Source organism: Cryptomeria japonica, chromosome 5 (assembly GCF_030272615.1).
Source record: "Cryptomeria japonica chromosome 5, Sugi_1.0, whole genome shotgun sequence".
Classification (NCBI taxonomy): domain Eukaryota; kingdom Viridiplantae; phylum Streptophyta; class Pinopsida; order Cupressales; family Cupressaceae; genus Cryptomeria; species Cryptomeria japonica.
In genome coordinates, this window is record NC_081409.1 from 231,836,078 (window position 1) to 231,852,887 (window position 16,810).

Genomic DNA, 16,810 nt, shown 5'->3' on the forward strand with positions numbered 1-16,810 from the left:
ACCAAAATGAAAGCATTAACTACATGTCTTCGTAATCAAAATACTAAATGGTAGAACATGATAGATAAACATTGCAGCTCCTACTTGATGGATTATAATAAGAAAGGGTGTCTCTTTGCTCAAAAGAGGTGATTAACAATGTGGATGGTTAAACATCAGCATGCAAAAACTACAGATTGTACAAGTCCAATAAAGTAGAACAAACTGTTTAGTATTCTTGCCTTCATTGCTCGGCCCACACGAATGAAGCTACTTAGAACTTTCTGCAGAATGTCCGACATAGATGTTGCATTGGAAGATTTGGTTGGGAGAACCTCACTGTCACTGTCAGTCTCTTCTTGAACAACCTCCAATCTCCCAGTTGCATTTGTCATCATATTATTGAGATTTCTACCCTGCAAAACTGGTATTGTTCCCTTCTGAGCCACTGGTATATTTGTATTTTTCAGGGGATCGGGATACATCAGGTTAAGACCATTATTTCTAGTGTCCCTTTCAATTCTGCTAGCAAGTCCTTCCGAGAATCTCTTACCCTTGGTAGAACCCACACGCAAAGCAACATCTGTTTCCACACCTGCTTCCCACGATGCACCTCCTTCCCCCCATAAGTCACCAAAGAGATCAATAACTCCACAAACTTGAGATCCTCCAGGAAAATGTGAATCCTCACTAGAGATATTTGCGGCTTTAGGAATCCATTTATCATCTGCTTTGATGGAAGAACTTGAGTTCTGAGAAAAGAACAAAACTGGTAAGGGATAAACTCAATACATGTAAAATAAAATATTTTATAAAATGAACTATCAATTTATCTGAAAGCAATGGTACCATTTCGAAGAAATTGTCAATGACAGAAAATTTCAAGCTAAATATTCTGAAAGTTACTTTTGATTATTATTGTACTATAGACTGACAATCATGAAGCTCTCAACATTCTAAAGTGAATCTGTCACTAAATAGATTCATAACTGAGTCCTCCAGTAATGAGAACTGTAGTCAGAGCAGCTACCATTTAACATATTATCAAAGAGAGAAACTTTCACACTAAATATTATGGAATTTCCTTTCAATATTTATAAGCCACATATGAGATCTGTCAGAAAATGAATTGCAGGAATGGGACCTCCTGTAACGAGATTCAAAGAAAGATGAATGAATAAACATTTGAATAGATGACATAAATTGCTAATGAGACACATTACTATAAATGAAAACATTTGTTGAACAAATCACTCTATAATGCATATGCAGCCAGTTCAATAACCAGGAAGAAACATTGGACTATATTCAAACCAAACTCAACTTGAAGCAGACATGAAAGATTTACTCCAAAATTATTGCCCATATTCTAGAACTAGGTTTCCATGGCTAGCCATTATACTTAGCATGCTTTTCGTACCACATACATGAATTTTATGTGCAGTATGCAGGTGTGTGCGTGCGTGCGTGCGTGCATGTAGAGAGAGAGAGAGAGAGAATAAAACCCTAAAATGATCACAGATTAGTAAACATCTAGGATCATTGGAAGTCTGTGAAAGCTGAACGTTGTTTGGGGGTAATTTTACCAGAACAACAGTTACCTGTGCCATCCACCAGCCTCGTAAATGTACAAAAAACAAAACAGCAAACCTACCTGGTCTGCAACTGATAATACAGTCTGACATCTGTAAAAATAAGCTAAAGAAAGACTTCTGGAAGCAAGGCACAAGAGTTTAGAAGAGTCTCCTGACCAATTGTTATCCTTCAAACCAAGTTGTTGTCTCTATTTATTCTGAGATTGTTCATTGTTCACATTGGCATCTCTGAAACACCAAGACTGATAAACTTGTACATATTTCCTAAATGTTTTAACAGCTATAATGAGTCAGATACAAAACGCCACAGCTTGAAACATTAAGTTCAATATTTTTTGGTGACAAGTGACTGTTAGACCGAAGTACAAAATAAATCTAATAATAACACTTAAGTACACATGGACTGAATATTCTACTTAGATAGAAACTGAACGTCAACTTTTAGGGTTTTGGCTATTAATTGAAAAGATTATTTGATCTACTTATTTGCACCAAAGGTTTGGTTATAGTTTGGAGGTCTTGCTTAGAATTGTATGCTTGAGAGATTGATATATATAAGACTTCTACAACCCTCTAGGTAATCCAAGTATATCTCTAGTTAGATTAGAAAAACACTTGTTAGTGAGCAACCTTATATGAATGTATCACTCTGAAGATAATAGTAAAGGCTTGATTAGTGAGAAAACTTGCATATAGATAGAAGCATATTGTATTTTATCAATAATGATGCCAAACTTTCCTCATATTTGGATTGACAAGGTCTGGAATAAATTCTGGAAATTCTACCCCAAGAGGAAGTCTAAAGTGAATTCTACCTCCTAGATTATAAAGTCTGCTAATAATATTCAGTTTACCCCACATGGGATCTCCTTAATTCAAGAATAGATGTGACTACAGATATATAAGTTCGTATATGAAGTGGCGGATTTGATATATAAAGTACAAAAGAATAAAGCAATTTGTGTGATCGCTGTCCCTGATTTATGTCCTTATAAGCATGTGTTTGAGCAGTTTGAAAACTGATTGTATTTGAAGGACATAATATTCCTATATCTGATTGCCCTCAATAATATAAATGTTGATGTTTACAAGCCTGCTAAATATATTCAATCTCCCAATCTTTCAACTATTCCACAAATAGTGACTTCTTAACATGAATATGGCTAAGTACTTATTACTGATGTGCCGAAATGGATCTGATATTGTAATGATATATTGTTCTTATGACCCTTAATGCGGTTTCAAGTTATTTACATTGTGTTCATGCATCTGTAGTTAATGGAGCCATCCCTGATTATAAAAACCAATTCCTCATGTGTCCATGTCTTGGTATTTCTTCTGCTCAACTGACTACTTCAGATTGGATTAATAATAATATAAAATCTTCACTGCTTGAAGTTCTCTCACGACCAGTCCTTAGTAGTTGTTTGAATGGTCAACCTTCAATAGTTATGCCTTTTCACATGAAGCGGTCCCTCCCAGCAGTTGTTTCTTATCATCTAATCGGTCTTCGTTCATTTGTTGTAGATAATCAGCAAGTCATAAACAAAAGATTAAACTGCTATCACTTTGATCAATTGAAATCATGAATGTGGTGGATGTGTTTCATAGTTCAACGGTTTGCCCTTTCATATATTTTCAAGTCTTCTTAGGGAGTCATTAAATTGATTTTGATATATATTATATAGTTTCTTTAGCTTATTTTAAAGGAAACACAATACTATTCAAGGGAGAATAATAGTTAAATTTGGTGTTTTCATGTTTACTAATGAGAGGGATATTATAGTCTCCCCTTCCTGGAATTGCTTGCCCACAAGCAACCTTAAACCTTCATGTCAATACTAGGGTTCCAAATAAATTTGTAGAATGCTCCAACACATACTCTTTGTGTAATGTCCCCTTCTCAAGGGTGAGAAGTTCAGTTGGCCATTAGCCTATTCCGGAGATCCGTAGGCTAACTAGAAGCAGACATTAGGGTTTCCAACTTTTGTGGAGGTCTGCGTGAGCTGTTTGATGATTGACTAGTTAGAATTCTACAATTCAGACTATGGATTCCTTCTAGGTTTTCTAAGAGCTTCGCAAAGGTGTGACATGCATTCAGTTTAGAGAAGTTTTCAAAACTTACTATTTTTAGTAAGTTGATGGCAGCCGTTAGGGTTTCTAGGTTTTTCTGGGTTTTTTGAGCTCATCCACAAGGTTCGAAGAGCAATCTTTTTGGAGCTGTTTTCAGAACTTGCTATTTTTAGTAAGAACTATTTCAAGCAGTGCTATTTTTAGCAGTTCAGTGCAGAGCTCCAACCTGTTCTGCGAATCGCACACCCATCCCCGTCTTGGACAGGGACCCCCCCAGTTTGTGCCTTTCTGTCTTTGCAGAAGAGGAAGGGGATATGAAGGGTCAAGTGCCGCTAAAACCAAATTCGGCCTCTAGGGCCATATTGCGAACTTAAAACTCCCCAATTCTCACAAAATCGCCTAAATGTGAAGAAAGAGTTAAGGCCTGCAATGACATTGAAATGCCGATTTTCGCCAAGGGATACAAAGGAGATAAAGAATGCAAAGTGCCAAGGTTGACAAACTCGCCCAAGTGCCCAAGCTCGCACTTCTAGAGGAAAAAGTTAAAAATTGCTAAAACCAACCAGGGGCCGAATTTCGGACCCTGGGGTCAAATTCTCAAAAAAATTCAATAGTTAACAAAACTAGCTTAAGGTCTGAAATTGATAAAAGTTGACAAAAACTCTAAAAGGTCCGAAATTTGCAAAAAGTTGGCAAAAGTGCCAAATGGTCCGAAATTCACTTAAGTTGACAAAAACTCTAAAAGGTCCGAAATTTGCAAAAAGTTGGCAAAAGTGCCAAATGGTCCGAAATTCACTTAAGTTGACAAAAACTCTAAAAGGGCCGAATTTGGACCTTTAAGTGAAAATCTGAAAAGTGAAAAGTTGGCAAAAGTGCCAAAAGGTCCGAAATTCACTTAAGTTGACAAAAACTCTAAAAGGGCCGAATTTGGACCTTTAAGTGAAAATCTGAAAAGTGAAAAGTTGGCAAAAATGCCCCAAATGGCCAAATTTGGACCTTTTAGCCAAAATGTTAAAAAGTGAAAGTTGGCAAAAGTGCCCAAAGGGCAGAATTTGGACCTTCATGTGAAAATCTAAAAAGTGAAAAGTTGGCAAAAATGCCCCAAAATGACCAAATTCGGACTTTTTAGCCAAAATGTTAAAAAGTGAAAGTTGGCAAAAGTGCCCGAATTTGGACCTTTAAGTGAAAATTTGAAAAGTGAAAAGTTGGCAAAAATGCCCCAAATGGCCAAATTCGGACCTTTTAGCCAAAATGTTAAAAAGTGAAAAGTTGGCAAAAGTGCCCAAAGGGCCGAATATGGACCTTTAAGTGAAAATGTCAAAGTTTTTAAAAATTTTCAAACGCCCCTCTTGCTCGAAATTGCCAGGAACAACTAAACTCGCGGAAGGTGTAAAAGCGGTAAAACTTGGGAAATTTTCAAATGACCCTCCAGGCGTTAAATTTTAATATTTGTTAAATTAAATTAATTAATTTTTCAAATTGATTTATTGAAATGAAATTGATCGTTCGCAGGTCGCAGGACGTCATTAGAGAACCAAGAGAAAAACCTGAAACGCAAATCGAAGAAGGATCGCAATCAAGGCCAGGCGCTGAAGACTAGAAAAGAAAAAAGATGTGGGAACGCGCTGCAGGAGCGCGAGAGCAACCAAACATTGGGAACCGTGCCGCTGAACAAAGATGAAGTCCACCACCGGGACCAAAGACCAAAGAACACTCTGAATGCTGCAAGTTTATGCCTTCTCGAGAAAAAACACACAGCTGGATTTAATTCCAGGAATTCAATTTCTAAAAAGCTGAAATTGTTTTATTGTAAAACTGCTTGTAGGTCCCACTCAGATATTTTGAAAAAAAGGGGAAACAAGTCAGTTGTGGACAGTTATGTCCAACTACCGGATAGACTCAAATTGTAGCCAAATAGTGGCAGGTAGTTGAAATTGTGGTTGAATGGATGAGTGAGAATTTAATGGGCATGGGTTAGGGCTGCTAGTTTCTGGAAGGCAAATCAGGACCCTTGGATGCAGTCCATCCTGGCCTCTGATTCAAAATTGTAAAACTATTAAAGGCAGAGGCCTTTCTTTTGTAAAGGGTTAGATAGTTAGAGATTGTTGGATAGTTAGACTCTAGTGAGAGAGTTAGATTTTAGAGTTAGAATAGGTTAGATTTTAAGCAGTAGCATAGAGATGCTGCAGAAATTGTGGTAATAGGCAGCTGAAATCAATATATAAACATTGATTTGGTGTTTATTGTCTTGTTTTCATCCTGTTTGCATGGTTTCTCTCAGCATTTTAAATAGATCTTTTTGTTTTGGGTGTGCAGGTATTTGATAGATTCAGGCTCATACCATTGAGGATATACTGATTGTGTATCCTTTTGTATGGTTAACCTGAGCCTTTAATTGTGCTTAGTTCAATTGCAAGTGTCTGTCTGAGCTGCGCCAGAATTGGGTGCTTAGCCGTGTGTCTCCAGTCTGAAAATCTTCCAAGTCCCTTTGAAGATTGCACCATTCCTGCAAGGTTGTGAGCTATTCTGGCCAAGCAGGAATTGGTTATGTTGAATCCGTCTACCCGCATACCCGTGTTGTTAGTTTTAGATCTCCTAACCCTTTCCTTTTGCTCTTTATTACGTAATTCGAGAATCACAGCAGACCAGCTTGTTGCAAATCGTAAGTCCCCTTGTTTTTCCAGCAAAAATCACATCGACCACTGAGTAATCCCGCAGTCAAGACCTGACAATCAAAACCTTGAGGTTGTCCCCTTTGATCAAACAAAAAACAGCATTAGGGATTTCCTTATCTCAAGAGAGGATAGGATACTCAGCGAGTACATTTTATTCTGCGTTGGCCGGAAGAAGTCGCAAGTTCAGCGATTTTAGACACGTCAACACAACCCAGTTCAGTTTTGATGGTTTCCAGCACTTCAGTTCCCGACTCAATTTGGCATCAATCAGTTTTTGAATTAAAGGTGACTTATTATATATTAATACCTTAGCTTAAGTTTTAATATTTGATTTAATTGGTGGGACGACTTAGGAAGGGGAAAATATATTTTTATCCTAAGTCTCATTTTTATTCCCTAAGTTAGGTGGAGCCAATAATGAAAAGTATTTCATGTTTTATAATGTTATTATGTTACAACATATTGACCTTGGAAAAGTTCGACTAGGAGTCTTGAAGAGGGGACGCCAAGCCTTGAGGGTTGTTGTCCTCATTTTTGTTTTCAAAAATGAAGGACCATTACATAAAAATTTTGTGAAAAACGAAAAAAAATTATTCTATGGCACGCTTCCCAAGGCATAATTGCGACTAATCCTTGGACTGGCTTAATCCTCAGTCCATCCTCGAACTCTTTTTCGAATTTCGTCGCATTCTGGATTCGTTTGCTATGTCTTTCCTTCAATTTCGGGTTTTTTCTCCCTGACTGCAGGTGGAGAATTTTCCTTGAACTGCAAGTTTTAATGATTTCCATTGTTTTTGTCTTTGTAGGGAAATTTTTAGCTTGTTACATGTGCACTTTATTGTAAAACAAAAACTTGTAATTTTCTTAAAATTTCCCATTTGTTGTTTTTATTGTTTTTTGACTTTTTCAGTTAAAATAGGGATTTTTTGGTTAAGTTACAAGTATACTTGTAATTCTCGCCAAAAACCCCTACTTTAATGGTTTTTACATGTAATAGGGATTTTACACCCCTATTACATGTGTGCAAGTAATTTAAAACTTGTTGTAGGGATTTTATTTCCCCTTTGCAAGTGATTTTAAACTTGCAGCTCTCTCCAAAAAACCTGATTTTGCCTTGTAAATGAAAAAGCGACATTTTAAACTTGCTATTTGGTCTAAAAAACCCGATTTTGCTTATAAAGTGCATTTTTGACAATTTTAAACTTTCCATTTGGTCAAAAAATCCCGATTTTGCCTAACATGTTGACAACTGAAATTTTAAACTTGTTATATCCTCCAAAAAACCCGATTTTCATTGTTTTATGCATTTCGAACTTGTTATTGCTTCCAAAAAACCCGATTTGCAAGGAAAAAAACATTTTTGAGGATTTTTAGCAAAATTTTGTGGAGAATTTGTTGGAATACAAAGGCGTTTAGGATTCCTTCCTATTTCCATGCATTTTCAAACACCTTTCACACCACATGGAGGTTAAGATTGCTGGTTTTTAGCTTTATAACAGCAACCACGTTTTTTGCCATTTGGAATGCCACAAATCAGCAATGTTATGAATCGTTTTTGCTTGGAATGATAAGGCGTTGAGGGTTGAAGGAGACTCAAATATCTTTCATGCCATTTCCCTTGCATTTGCTGCCACGTTTTCTTCATAAGGCGTTTTTGCAAAAACTTGGCTAGGGTTTGGCATTGTGGATTCTCTCTATTTATTGGTTTGTCTTCTTCATTCCAAGATTGATTGCATTTTTGGAGAAGCATTTTCAGTTTTGTTCAAGGTATGTTTTCCTTTCTTTCTTGTTTCATTTTATTATTTTCTTGTTTTCTTAGTTTTCCTTTCTAGTTGTAATTTTGTAAATATGTTGTTCTTCCCCCAAAAATCGGTTTTTGTGAGAAAGATTTTCCCCTTGATATGCAATTTAAAAATTGCATTGTTCTTCCCCATTTTTCCTCTTTACTTGTATTCGGGATTTTAAATCCCGATTACAAGTTGGCTGGAAATTTTTGTTCTTCCCTTACGGTTAAAGAATTTAACCATTTTTGGTTAAAATTCCAAGTTGAAAAGATGTGAAATACCTACCCTTTCAAAATCGGGTTTTAAAAACCGGATTACATGTTGAAAAGTTCTTCCCATTTTCATGAAAATGGCATTCCCAGATTTTCCCATTTCTATCCATTCATGTTTCCCATATCCGTACTTTCCATTTTCATCATTTTCCGCAAGTCAAATTCTCATTTTCCATCCATTTCTCCATTTGCCAATTTACAAGTGTACTTGCATTCGGGTTTTAAAAATCTGATTGCATGTATGTTCTTTCCTGTTAATGCATAATAGCTTCGGTAAGATAAAAGATTGAATGAGAGATAAATGAAGTCTCTCATTCAATCATTTATCATATCGATAACTATGATAAAACCATCAACCAATTAATTCATCCTTGATAGCCATTCTATATTTGCATATGGACAAACTATTGATTAATCATACTATGTATCTTCCTCACGTTCATCTATCTAATGAATCTTGTATTTAGATGAATATGGATTAAACTTAATAATGATGACACCGATTAATATATTATCGGATTGCATATTATATTAGATCGGGTTGCATATTATATCGGGGTGCATGTAATATATATCGGAATGCATATCGGGTGGTATTATGTTAGTCACCGATAGTTATCGGTGTGTTAGTCTACACCGATAGTTATCGGTTGTCAAGGCTAACACACCGATAACTATCGCCTGTTAGCATTGACAGTCACCGATATACTATCGGGTGTTAGCGCTTGGTAAACACCGATAATCTTCGATCATACTCCACACCGATTGGCATTTACGTAACATATTGTTTGTGAGTATAAACAAAAAGGCACGATCAAGTAATGTCTTGATCGGTCATGACGGATCAAGGCATTGCTTGACCGTGCCTCATTTGTCATATACTTATAGTAAGCGGCATTCTTGAGATAGGACATAGAAAATATTAAATGTTCCTCTCATCTGCCACAAGCAAGAAGATAGTTAGATATATACAATAAGAAAGTAATAATACCAAATTAGATAATAGAATATAACTTGCATATTGAATGTAAATTGAACATCATTTACATGGTATTAGAGCTATAGTTAAATCGAACCTGAGGCTGTTCAATTTTACGTAAAATTCAAATCAAGTATATATTCAACATCACAATCCTATCAATGGCCAGCACTATCAGATTTGAAGACAGACTTGCAGGAGGTGACGATTTCTCCGCATGGAAATTCAGAATTCAAATGATACTAAAAGATAACAAAGTTGAATCATTCGTAAAGACTGAATCCAAAGAACCTGAGACTGAACCTGATCAAGCAATTTGGAGAGAAGGAAATGATAAGGCTATCAAAATAATAGTTGATGGGGTAAGGAACAATATTATGCCCATTATAAAGAAACACGAATCAGCCTTCAACATGTTCAAAGCACTTGAAGCCGCTTTTGAGATATCCAATGCCAGTAGAACCTTGGCTCTAAAAAGAGAGATAAATCATATAACCATGATGAAAGGAGAATCAGTCAACGCCTACTTCATGCGGATATCGAACTTAAAGGATGAACTAGCAACCCTTGGATATGAGATCAAAAGCAAAGAATTAACCCTCATTGCTTTAGATGGGTTACCTAGTATCTGGGAAACATTCGTCCAAGGCATCAGTGCACGGGACAACTTTCCAAAATTCGAAAGACTAAAGGCTGACTGTCTCCAAGAGGAATCAAGGCAAAATAAGAAAGGAATCAAACAAAAGAATATTGATGAAGATCTTCAAGTTCTAACTACGAACTCAGATAGAAAGGGCAAGAAGAAGCAATTCAGGAAGAGAAAGAGTCGTCATGGCAAGAACTCTTTCAAAAAGAACCTCTCTCAAATTCAGTGTTACAGATGTGACAAATTTGGGCACTATGTTGCCAAATGTCCAGAAAGAGCTAAAGAAGCCACATTTGCCAAATCAGGAAAATCGAAAAGGGAAGGTGACTCCAAGAAGTATGTGCTCTATTCAACACTCACACATCAAACATCAAATAAAGTGAACTCCTGGGTAATCGACAATGGCTCATCCAGACACATCACAGGATTCAGAGAAGTACTAGACTTTATGAGAGAGGAAAATGATGAAGAGGTAACCATCGGAGATGACTCCACACACCATGTCAAAGGAGTTGGAAATTGCACCATCAAACTGAAGTCAGGTGTATCATTACAACTTGAAGGAGTACTATATGTTCCAGGCATTAAGAGGAATCTTGTCTCAATATCATCACTGGAGGACAATGGATACAGAGTGACATTCATGGACAACAAAGTGTTGGCTTGGCCAAAGAACTCATCTATCAAGAAAGCTAGTACAATTGGTCAAAAACAAGGCTACCTATATGAGCTATGCACAGAGCCCAATTTAGCCCTAATTCATGAAACTACAGATGCCAATGAAATCTGGCATAGAAAGACTAGGCCACCTAAATTTTCAAGCTTTATCATCAATGGGAGACCTTGTCACAGGTCTACCTAAGCTAAAGCAATATCATTCAGGGGCATGCACAGGATGTGCCCTAGGCAAAAATACTAAGGGTGCTTTTCAAAGTAGTACTAGGAAAACAAGTAAAGTCTTAGAGTTAATTCATTCTGATGTATGTGGACCTATGTCTGTAAATTCATTGGGGGGGTTTTTGTATTATGTGATATTTGTCGATGACTACTCTAGGAAAACCTGGATCTACTTTCTGAAATGCAAAGAATCAGAAGAGATCCTTAATAGGTTTAAAGAATTCAAATCATTAACAGAAAACTACTCAGGAAACAAAATTAAAACCCTTAGACCTGATAATGGGGGGGAATACACATCAAAATTATTTAAAGAGTTTTGTAAAAATTCAGGGATTAAGAGAGAATTAACAATACCTTACAACCTTCAACAAAATGGGATAGCAAAAAGGAAAAATAGGACAATCGTTGAAGCTGCCAAAGCTATGATTCTTGGTCAGAATCTAAATATCAATCTTTGGGCAGAAGCAACCAGCACTGCAGTATACATTCAAAACAGATGTCCTCACTCTCATCTTGAAGACAAGACCCCTGAAGAAGTCTTTACAAAATCAAAACCAGATATAAGCCACCTTAGGATTTTTGGATGTCCAATCTATATTCATGTACCTAAGGAGAAAAGATTAAAATTAGAACCCTCTGGAAAGAGAGGAATCTTTGTAGGATACAGTGAAACCTCCAAAGCCTAGAGAATATATATACCCGGCCAAAAGAACATTGAACTAAGTAGGGATGTGATCTTTGAGGAAAACTTAGCCTTCAAAAGAGCCCAAAGCTCTCTAGATCCTGAAGTCCATATTCCTAACCCCGGCTTAGATAGAGATCCTACTCCTGAGCTTCAAAGGGAGAATCCTGAGGAAACTATGAGTGAAACTTTAAGTCCACCTAGAGAAAACCTCAAGAAAAGACCACTATGGGCCACCAAAACTGTAGAAGAAGCTCAGAAGTTTGTTGCTCCCTTAGGAACCTTCAAAGAAAGCAAAAGGCCTAATAAATTTGCTAGCTATGTTGCCCTTATGAATGACCTCTCTAAAGCTGAACTAAGCAATGTATCAGATGCACTTCAACATCAAGTATGGAAGGATGCCATGTCTGAAGAGTATCAATCCATTATGAAGAACGATGTTTAGGAGATTGTTCCTAGACCAACCAAGAAATCTGTGATTTCATCTAAATGGTAGTTCAAAATCAAACATGCTGCAGATGACAGTATTGAAAAACACAAAGCCAGATTTGTAGCTAGAGGCTTCTCACAAAGGGAAGGAATAGATTATGAAGAAACCTTTGCACCAATTGCCAGGTATACCTCAGTAAGAGTTGTATTAGCCATTGCAGCAGCAAAGGAATGGAAGGTACACCAAATGGACATTAAGACGACTTTCCTATGATGGCGAGATCTCAGAAGAAGTCTACCTAGAGAAACCTGAAGGCTTTGAAATTCATGACACAGAGTCTCATGTGTAGATTAAAGAAAGCTCTCTATGGGCTCAAACAGGCTCCCAAGGCATGGTATGAAAGAATAGACACCTATCTCTCAGGACTAGGTTTTTCCAAAAATGATGCAGACCCTAATCTCTACTACAAAAGAAATAGAGATGATATGCTAATATTGATCTTATATGTTGATGACTTATTAATCACAGGAAGTGATCAACTTATAAAACAATGCAAGAATGATCTATCTAAAGAATTTGATATGAAGGACTTAGGATTCCTTCATTACTTCCTAGGATTAGAAGTATGGCAGAATTCTGACAACATCATACTAAACCAAGGAAAGTACACTTTGGATATTTTGAAGAGATTCGAAATGCTAAATTGTAGACTCATGACCTCTCCTATGGAAACCAACTTACATAAACTTAAAGAAGCAGCAGCAGAGTCACAACCCACTGATTCTACTCAATACAGACATGTGATTGGGTCCTGTTGACGTGTATTTTGTACACAATCATACACAGAATAAAATACCCAAGGGTACCTTATCCTCTCTTGAATAAAGCCTCTGATTGCTGAAGATATCGCGAAAAAGGATCAATCAGGATGACTCCAAGGTTCTTGTATGTAGGGTCTCTACGTGTGGATAAGCTCTTTGTGGTATGATGTGATTTGCTGGAATCACAAGGGGACTTACATTTGATGCCTGAACTTCTGATTTGCTTTGAATATTGCTGGAACACAGGATTTTCACTAGCTTAGATTTGAAAAAAGGAAAAAAGACGAGGGCGAGGAGAGGATCTAATCCTAACACTAAGAATGTAAAAGCAATGAATGATCTTTGATGAAATTCTAACTAAGTCTTGTTTTGACATCATAGGAACATCTCCACAAGGTTAGTGCGATCTTCGAAGGAAAGCTTTATGATGTTCAAATCATCACTGCAGGCATAGACACCATCAGGTTGATGCATATCGATGAAGAAGCGACAATTGAAGTTAAGCTTAAGCTGAATGATTCCAGTTGACTACGCAAGGCAAGTCTGCAATCAACAAACTGCTAGTAGTATGGATATACGAATTTCACCATCAATCAAGCACATTTCTTCCACTCATCTAATCATAAAATCAAACATGAGAAGTATAAAGACCATGCAAATTGTCGAATCGACCCATAAATTTCACCATTTCTTCAATGAAGTTACAAGTCTTTTACAACATCTTGGCAACAATCTTTGCCTTCTCTCTCTACTCTACTCTAATTGCTATTCTCTCTCTATCTTCTAACTGCTTCCAACTATTCCTAACTATTCTAACTATTGCTAATTTCTGACTATTGCTAATTACCTTTACAAAATGAAATGCCAGGGCTTATATAGTGCCCTCAATACAATTCGACGGCTTAGATCAATTCGAGATCAGTGGCCAAGATTCAACAATGAAAACCCTAATTAGGGTTTGTTACAACCATTACATAACATTTAATGTTTGACCAATGATAAAATTGTATTGCTTGGACACATGTCCTCTCTAGAAAATTCCACCAATGGATAGCTGGGGTAGGTACATCGGAGTTTGCACCACCTTCCATGAGTTAGGTACATTGAATCTGGACATGCGGAGGTGGAACAATCCGACTGGATGAGCGATGACTAGGATGCCACCTCGCCTGACACTTGTAACTTAGTAGATATTCAACTTGATGTTGTTGAGAAGCTAGCTTTAATTAATTCATCTAGAACTATCTGCTTCTTCAACGAACCCTTTGCTCTGACTTCTTGTGTCCTTGATTTGCAGGATGATGATGTACCTCGCCTTGTCCTTGCTTGATCGTCCTTGATGAGACCGTCCTTGATCTGGCTTGATTTTCCTTGAGAAGAGTCTTTCGACTTGTAGATCTTTCGAGCTTGGGAGTCGCCATCTTGGTACCTACACAACATTTCAAAATTAGTAATATATCTTTGAAAAAATTAAACTTTAAAAGGAAGATTCAAGATTTTAATTAGGAAACTTCATGATAAATCTTGAGTTATCATTTCCTAATTTAGGATTTTCAAAGCAAAATTTAAATCTTCAAAAATGGTGCCAAGGTGATTATGCCATACCTCCACTTGGGAATTAATTCTAAAAAATGATGCAAAAATAGGAGAATTCGCTAGGCAAAATGTAGATCAAGACTCCCTTTAGCAAAATGCGCCCCCTTTAGCTTGGAAAAGAACTCCATCTTCCACTAGCTTCTTCAAGATCTAGAAATTCGCCTTCAAATGTAGCAAGAAATTCGCCTCTCCCATAGCCTTCAATATGAATTTCGCCCTTCTTAGTCTCCACTCCTGGTAGAAATTCGCTCCTCAAATTGCTCTTCCAAATCGCACTTGAAATGATGAGTGAATGATTTGAATAATGAAAAAACATGCCTCAAATATATAGAGCGCTCACCATTTTATTTACATGGGCCGACTTGGAAAAATAGGCCAAAAGATAAATAAAAATTAATAAAAGAAGAGGCCGACTTGATAAAAACATTAAATAATACCCCAAGCGCTCCAATTTTATTTTATTTTTTAAAATAATAATAATTAATTTTAAATGCCTTTATAATTAAAAAATTTGATTTTTTTAGGCTCAAAATTAATTATTAAATACCATGCGCTTTTATTAAATGCCAAAAATATTTCAAGGTTTTATCGAATCTGGCATTTGATGTAATTTGAAGGATATTTGGCGCCCAATCATGAAAAATAATGGCTATTAACAAGATCGCTCTAGTCCCTTGGTGAGGGACAGGAGCGATCTCATTCTAGACCTCACACTTCTTGTTTTTTACGTCCAAGACCTCATTTTTGACGTCCAAGATGGCATTTTTACTTAGAATTTTGAGTTCAATTTATTCGATCTTTGAAATGAGTGCACTTTAAAGCATTTTCGCCCTGGTCCCTTGGTGAGGGACAGGAGCTATTTTGCAAATCCAAGCTTATCCGTCCTTTGTTAGCCTTCCAAATTATATTCAATGGATAAATCATGTTTTCCTTGGTCTCTTCAAATCATAAAATTGTCTTGATCCTGCAAGAACAGTGCAAATTTGAAATTCAAGCTCTGGTCCTTCAGTGAGGGACGGGAGCACTTTTGCAATTACAAGCCAATTCGTCCTTTGCTAGCTTCGAAAATTATCTTCAACGGATCGATTGCGTCTTCCTTCACCCACCTCAAACGTAAAACTTGTTTTTCTCTTGCCCGAATCTTGTCTTGAGGGAAAATCGCTCTGGTCCCTTGGAGAGGGACAGGAGCGCCCTTGCTAGTCACTTTGGTCCCTTGGAGAGGGACAAGGGCGAACTTGTTACTTAGGTCGATTTTCTTCATTGTGGCGTACTTAAGTTATATTCAACGGGCAAAACATACTTCCCTTGACCTCCTCAAATCGCGAAACCACTTAAATCTTGCAAGGATAATGCGAAATTGGAATTCAAGCTCCGGTCCTTCAGTGAGGGACAGGAGAGATTTTTGCTCTCAGGGCCAAATCTTTTTACTTTTCACTTCAAATTTCCTTCGCTGAGGAAAATATCATCTCTTTACACGCCATGAATAAAAGTTCGAGTCCAAACAAGGTCTAAAAATGTGTATATGAATAAAATCGCTCTGGTCCCTTGGTGAGGGACAGGAGCGAATTTACCTTTCTAGACAAATACTTCATCATTTCATCGTCCTTAATCAAGTCTGGATGCTCTATCACGTTCATTTTGTCCTTCATCATGCCTTTGATGTCTCAATTTGTCCAAACAAGGTCAGGAATGACTCCACTAAGCCTTTTCGCTCTGAACCCTTGGTGAGGGACAGGAGCGATTCGCCTTGGACCCTTGGAGAGGGACAGGAGCGCTTTTCGCTCTGGATCCTCAGTGAAGGACAGGAGCGAAATTTGACTTTTCGAACTCTCTATCAGGATAATTTTCATGGAATATAACATTTAAGTTATATTCCATATATACTTTCAGGATGTTTGAGAGTGGTTTCAGACCTCCAGGAGTTACATTGCAAAATCTAGTTTTTTGAGGTTTTTCAGTTTCCAGACTTAGTCAAATTTCAGAATCAGGACATTCCAGACTTAGACAAATTTCAGGATCAGGACATTCCAGACTTAGCCAAATTTCAGGATCAGGACATCACTCAAGCCGGACTTGCTATCCTGTTGATCTCCCCGACAGCACTCAAAATGCAAAGGCTAACTAACAAAACCCTAAAAGACCTAGAAAACAAACCCTAAAAAGCAAAAAACATGGGTCCCCATTTGCAATGGGGCGATGTGTGAAAACGTCACAACAGGTCCCTGATGTATCTAGTAAATACAAGACCAGATATCTGTTATACAGTCAATGCTCTAAGTCAGTTTATGTGTGAACCAAAAGAGATACACCTGGTTGCAGTGAAGCACATTATAAGGTACTCTAAACCTTGGTCTCAAATACAAGAAGGTTGAGATAGACTT

General features: G+C 37.2%; 1 protein-coding gene across 4 annotated transcripts in view; it reads right to left on the bottom strand.

Moving 5' to 3' along the window:
- Positions 1 to 16,810, bottom strand: part of LOC131029091 (eIF-2-alpha kinase GCN2) — a 336,054-nt gene that overhangs the window by 250,044 nt on the left and 69,200 nt on the right. For all 4 annotated transcript variants that reach the window (XM_057959493.2, XM_057959495.2, XM_057959494.2 and 1 more), the window contains exon 6: positions 222 to 731. In XM_057959493.2, coding sequence (XP_057815476.2) covers positions 222 to 731 — 510 coding nt within the window. The remainder of the gene's footprint in view (positions 1 to 221; positions 732 to 16,810) is intronic.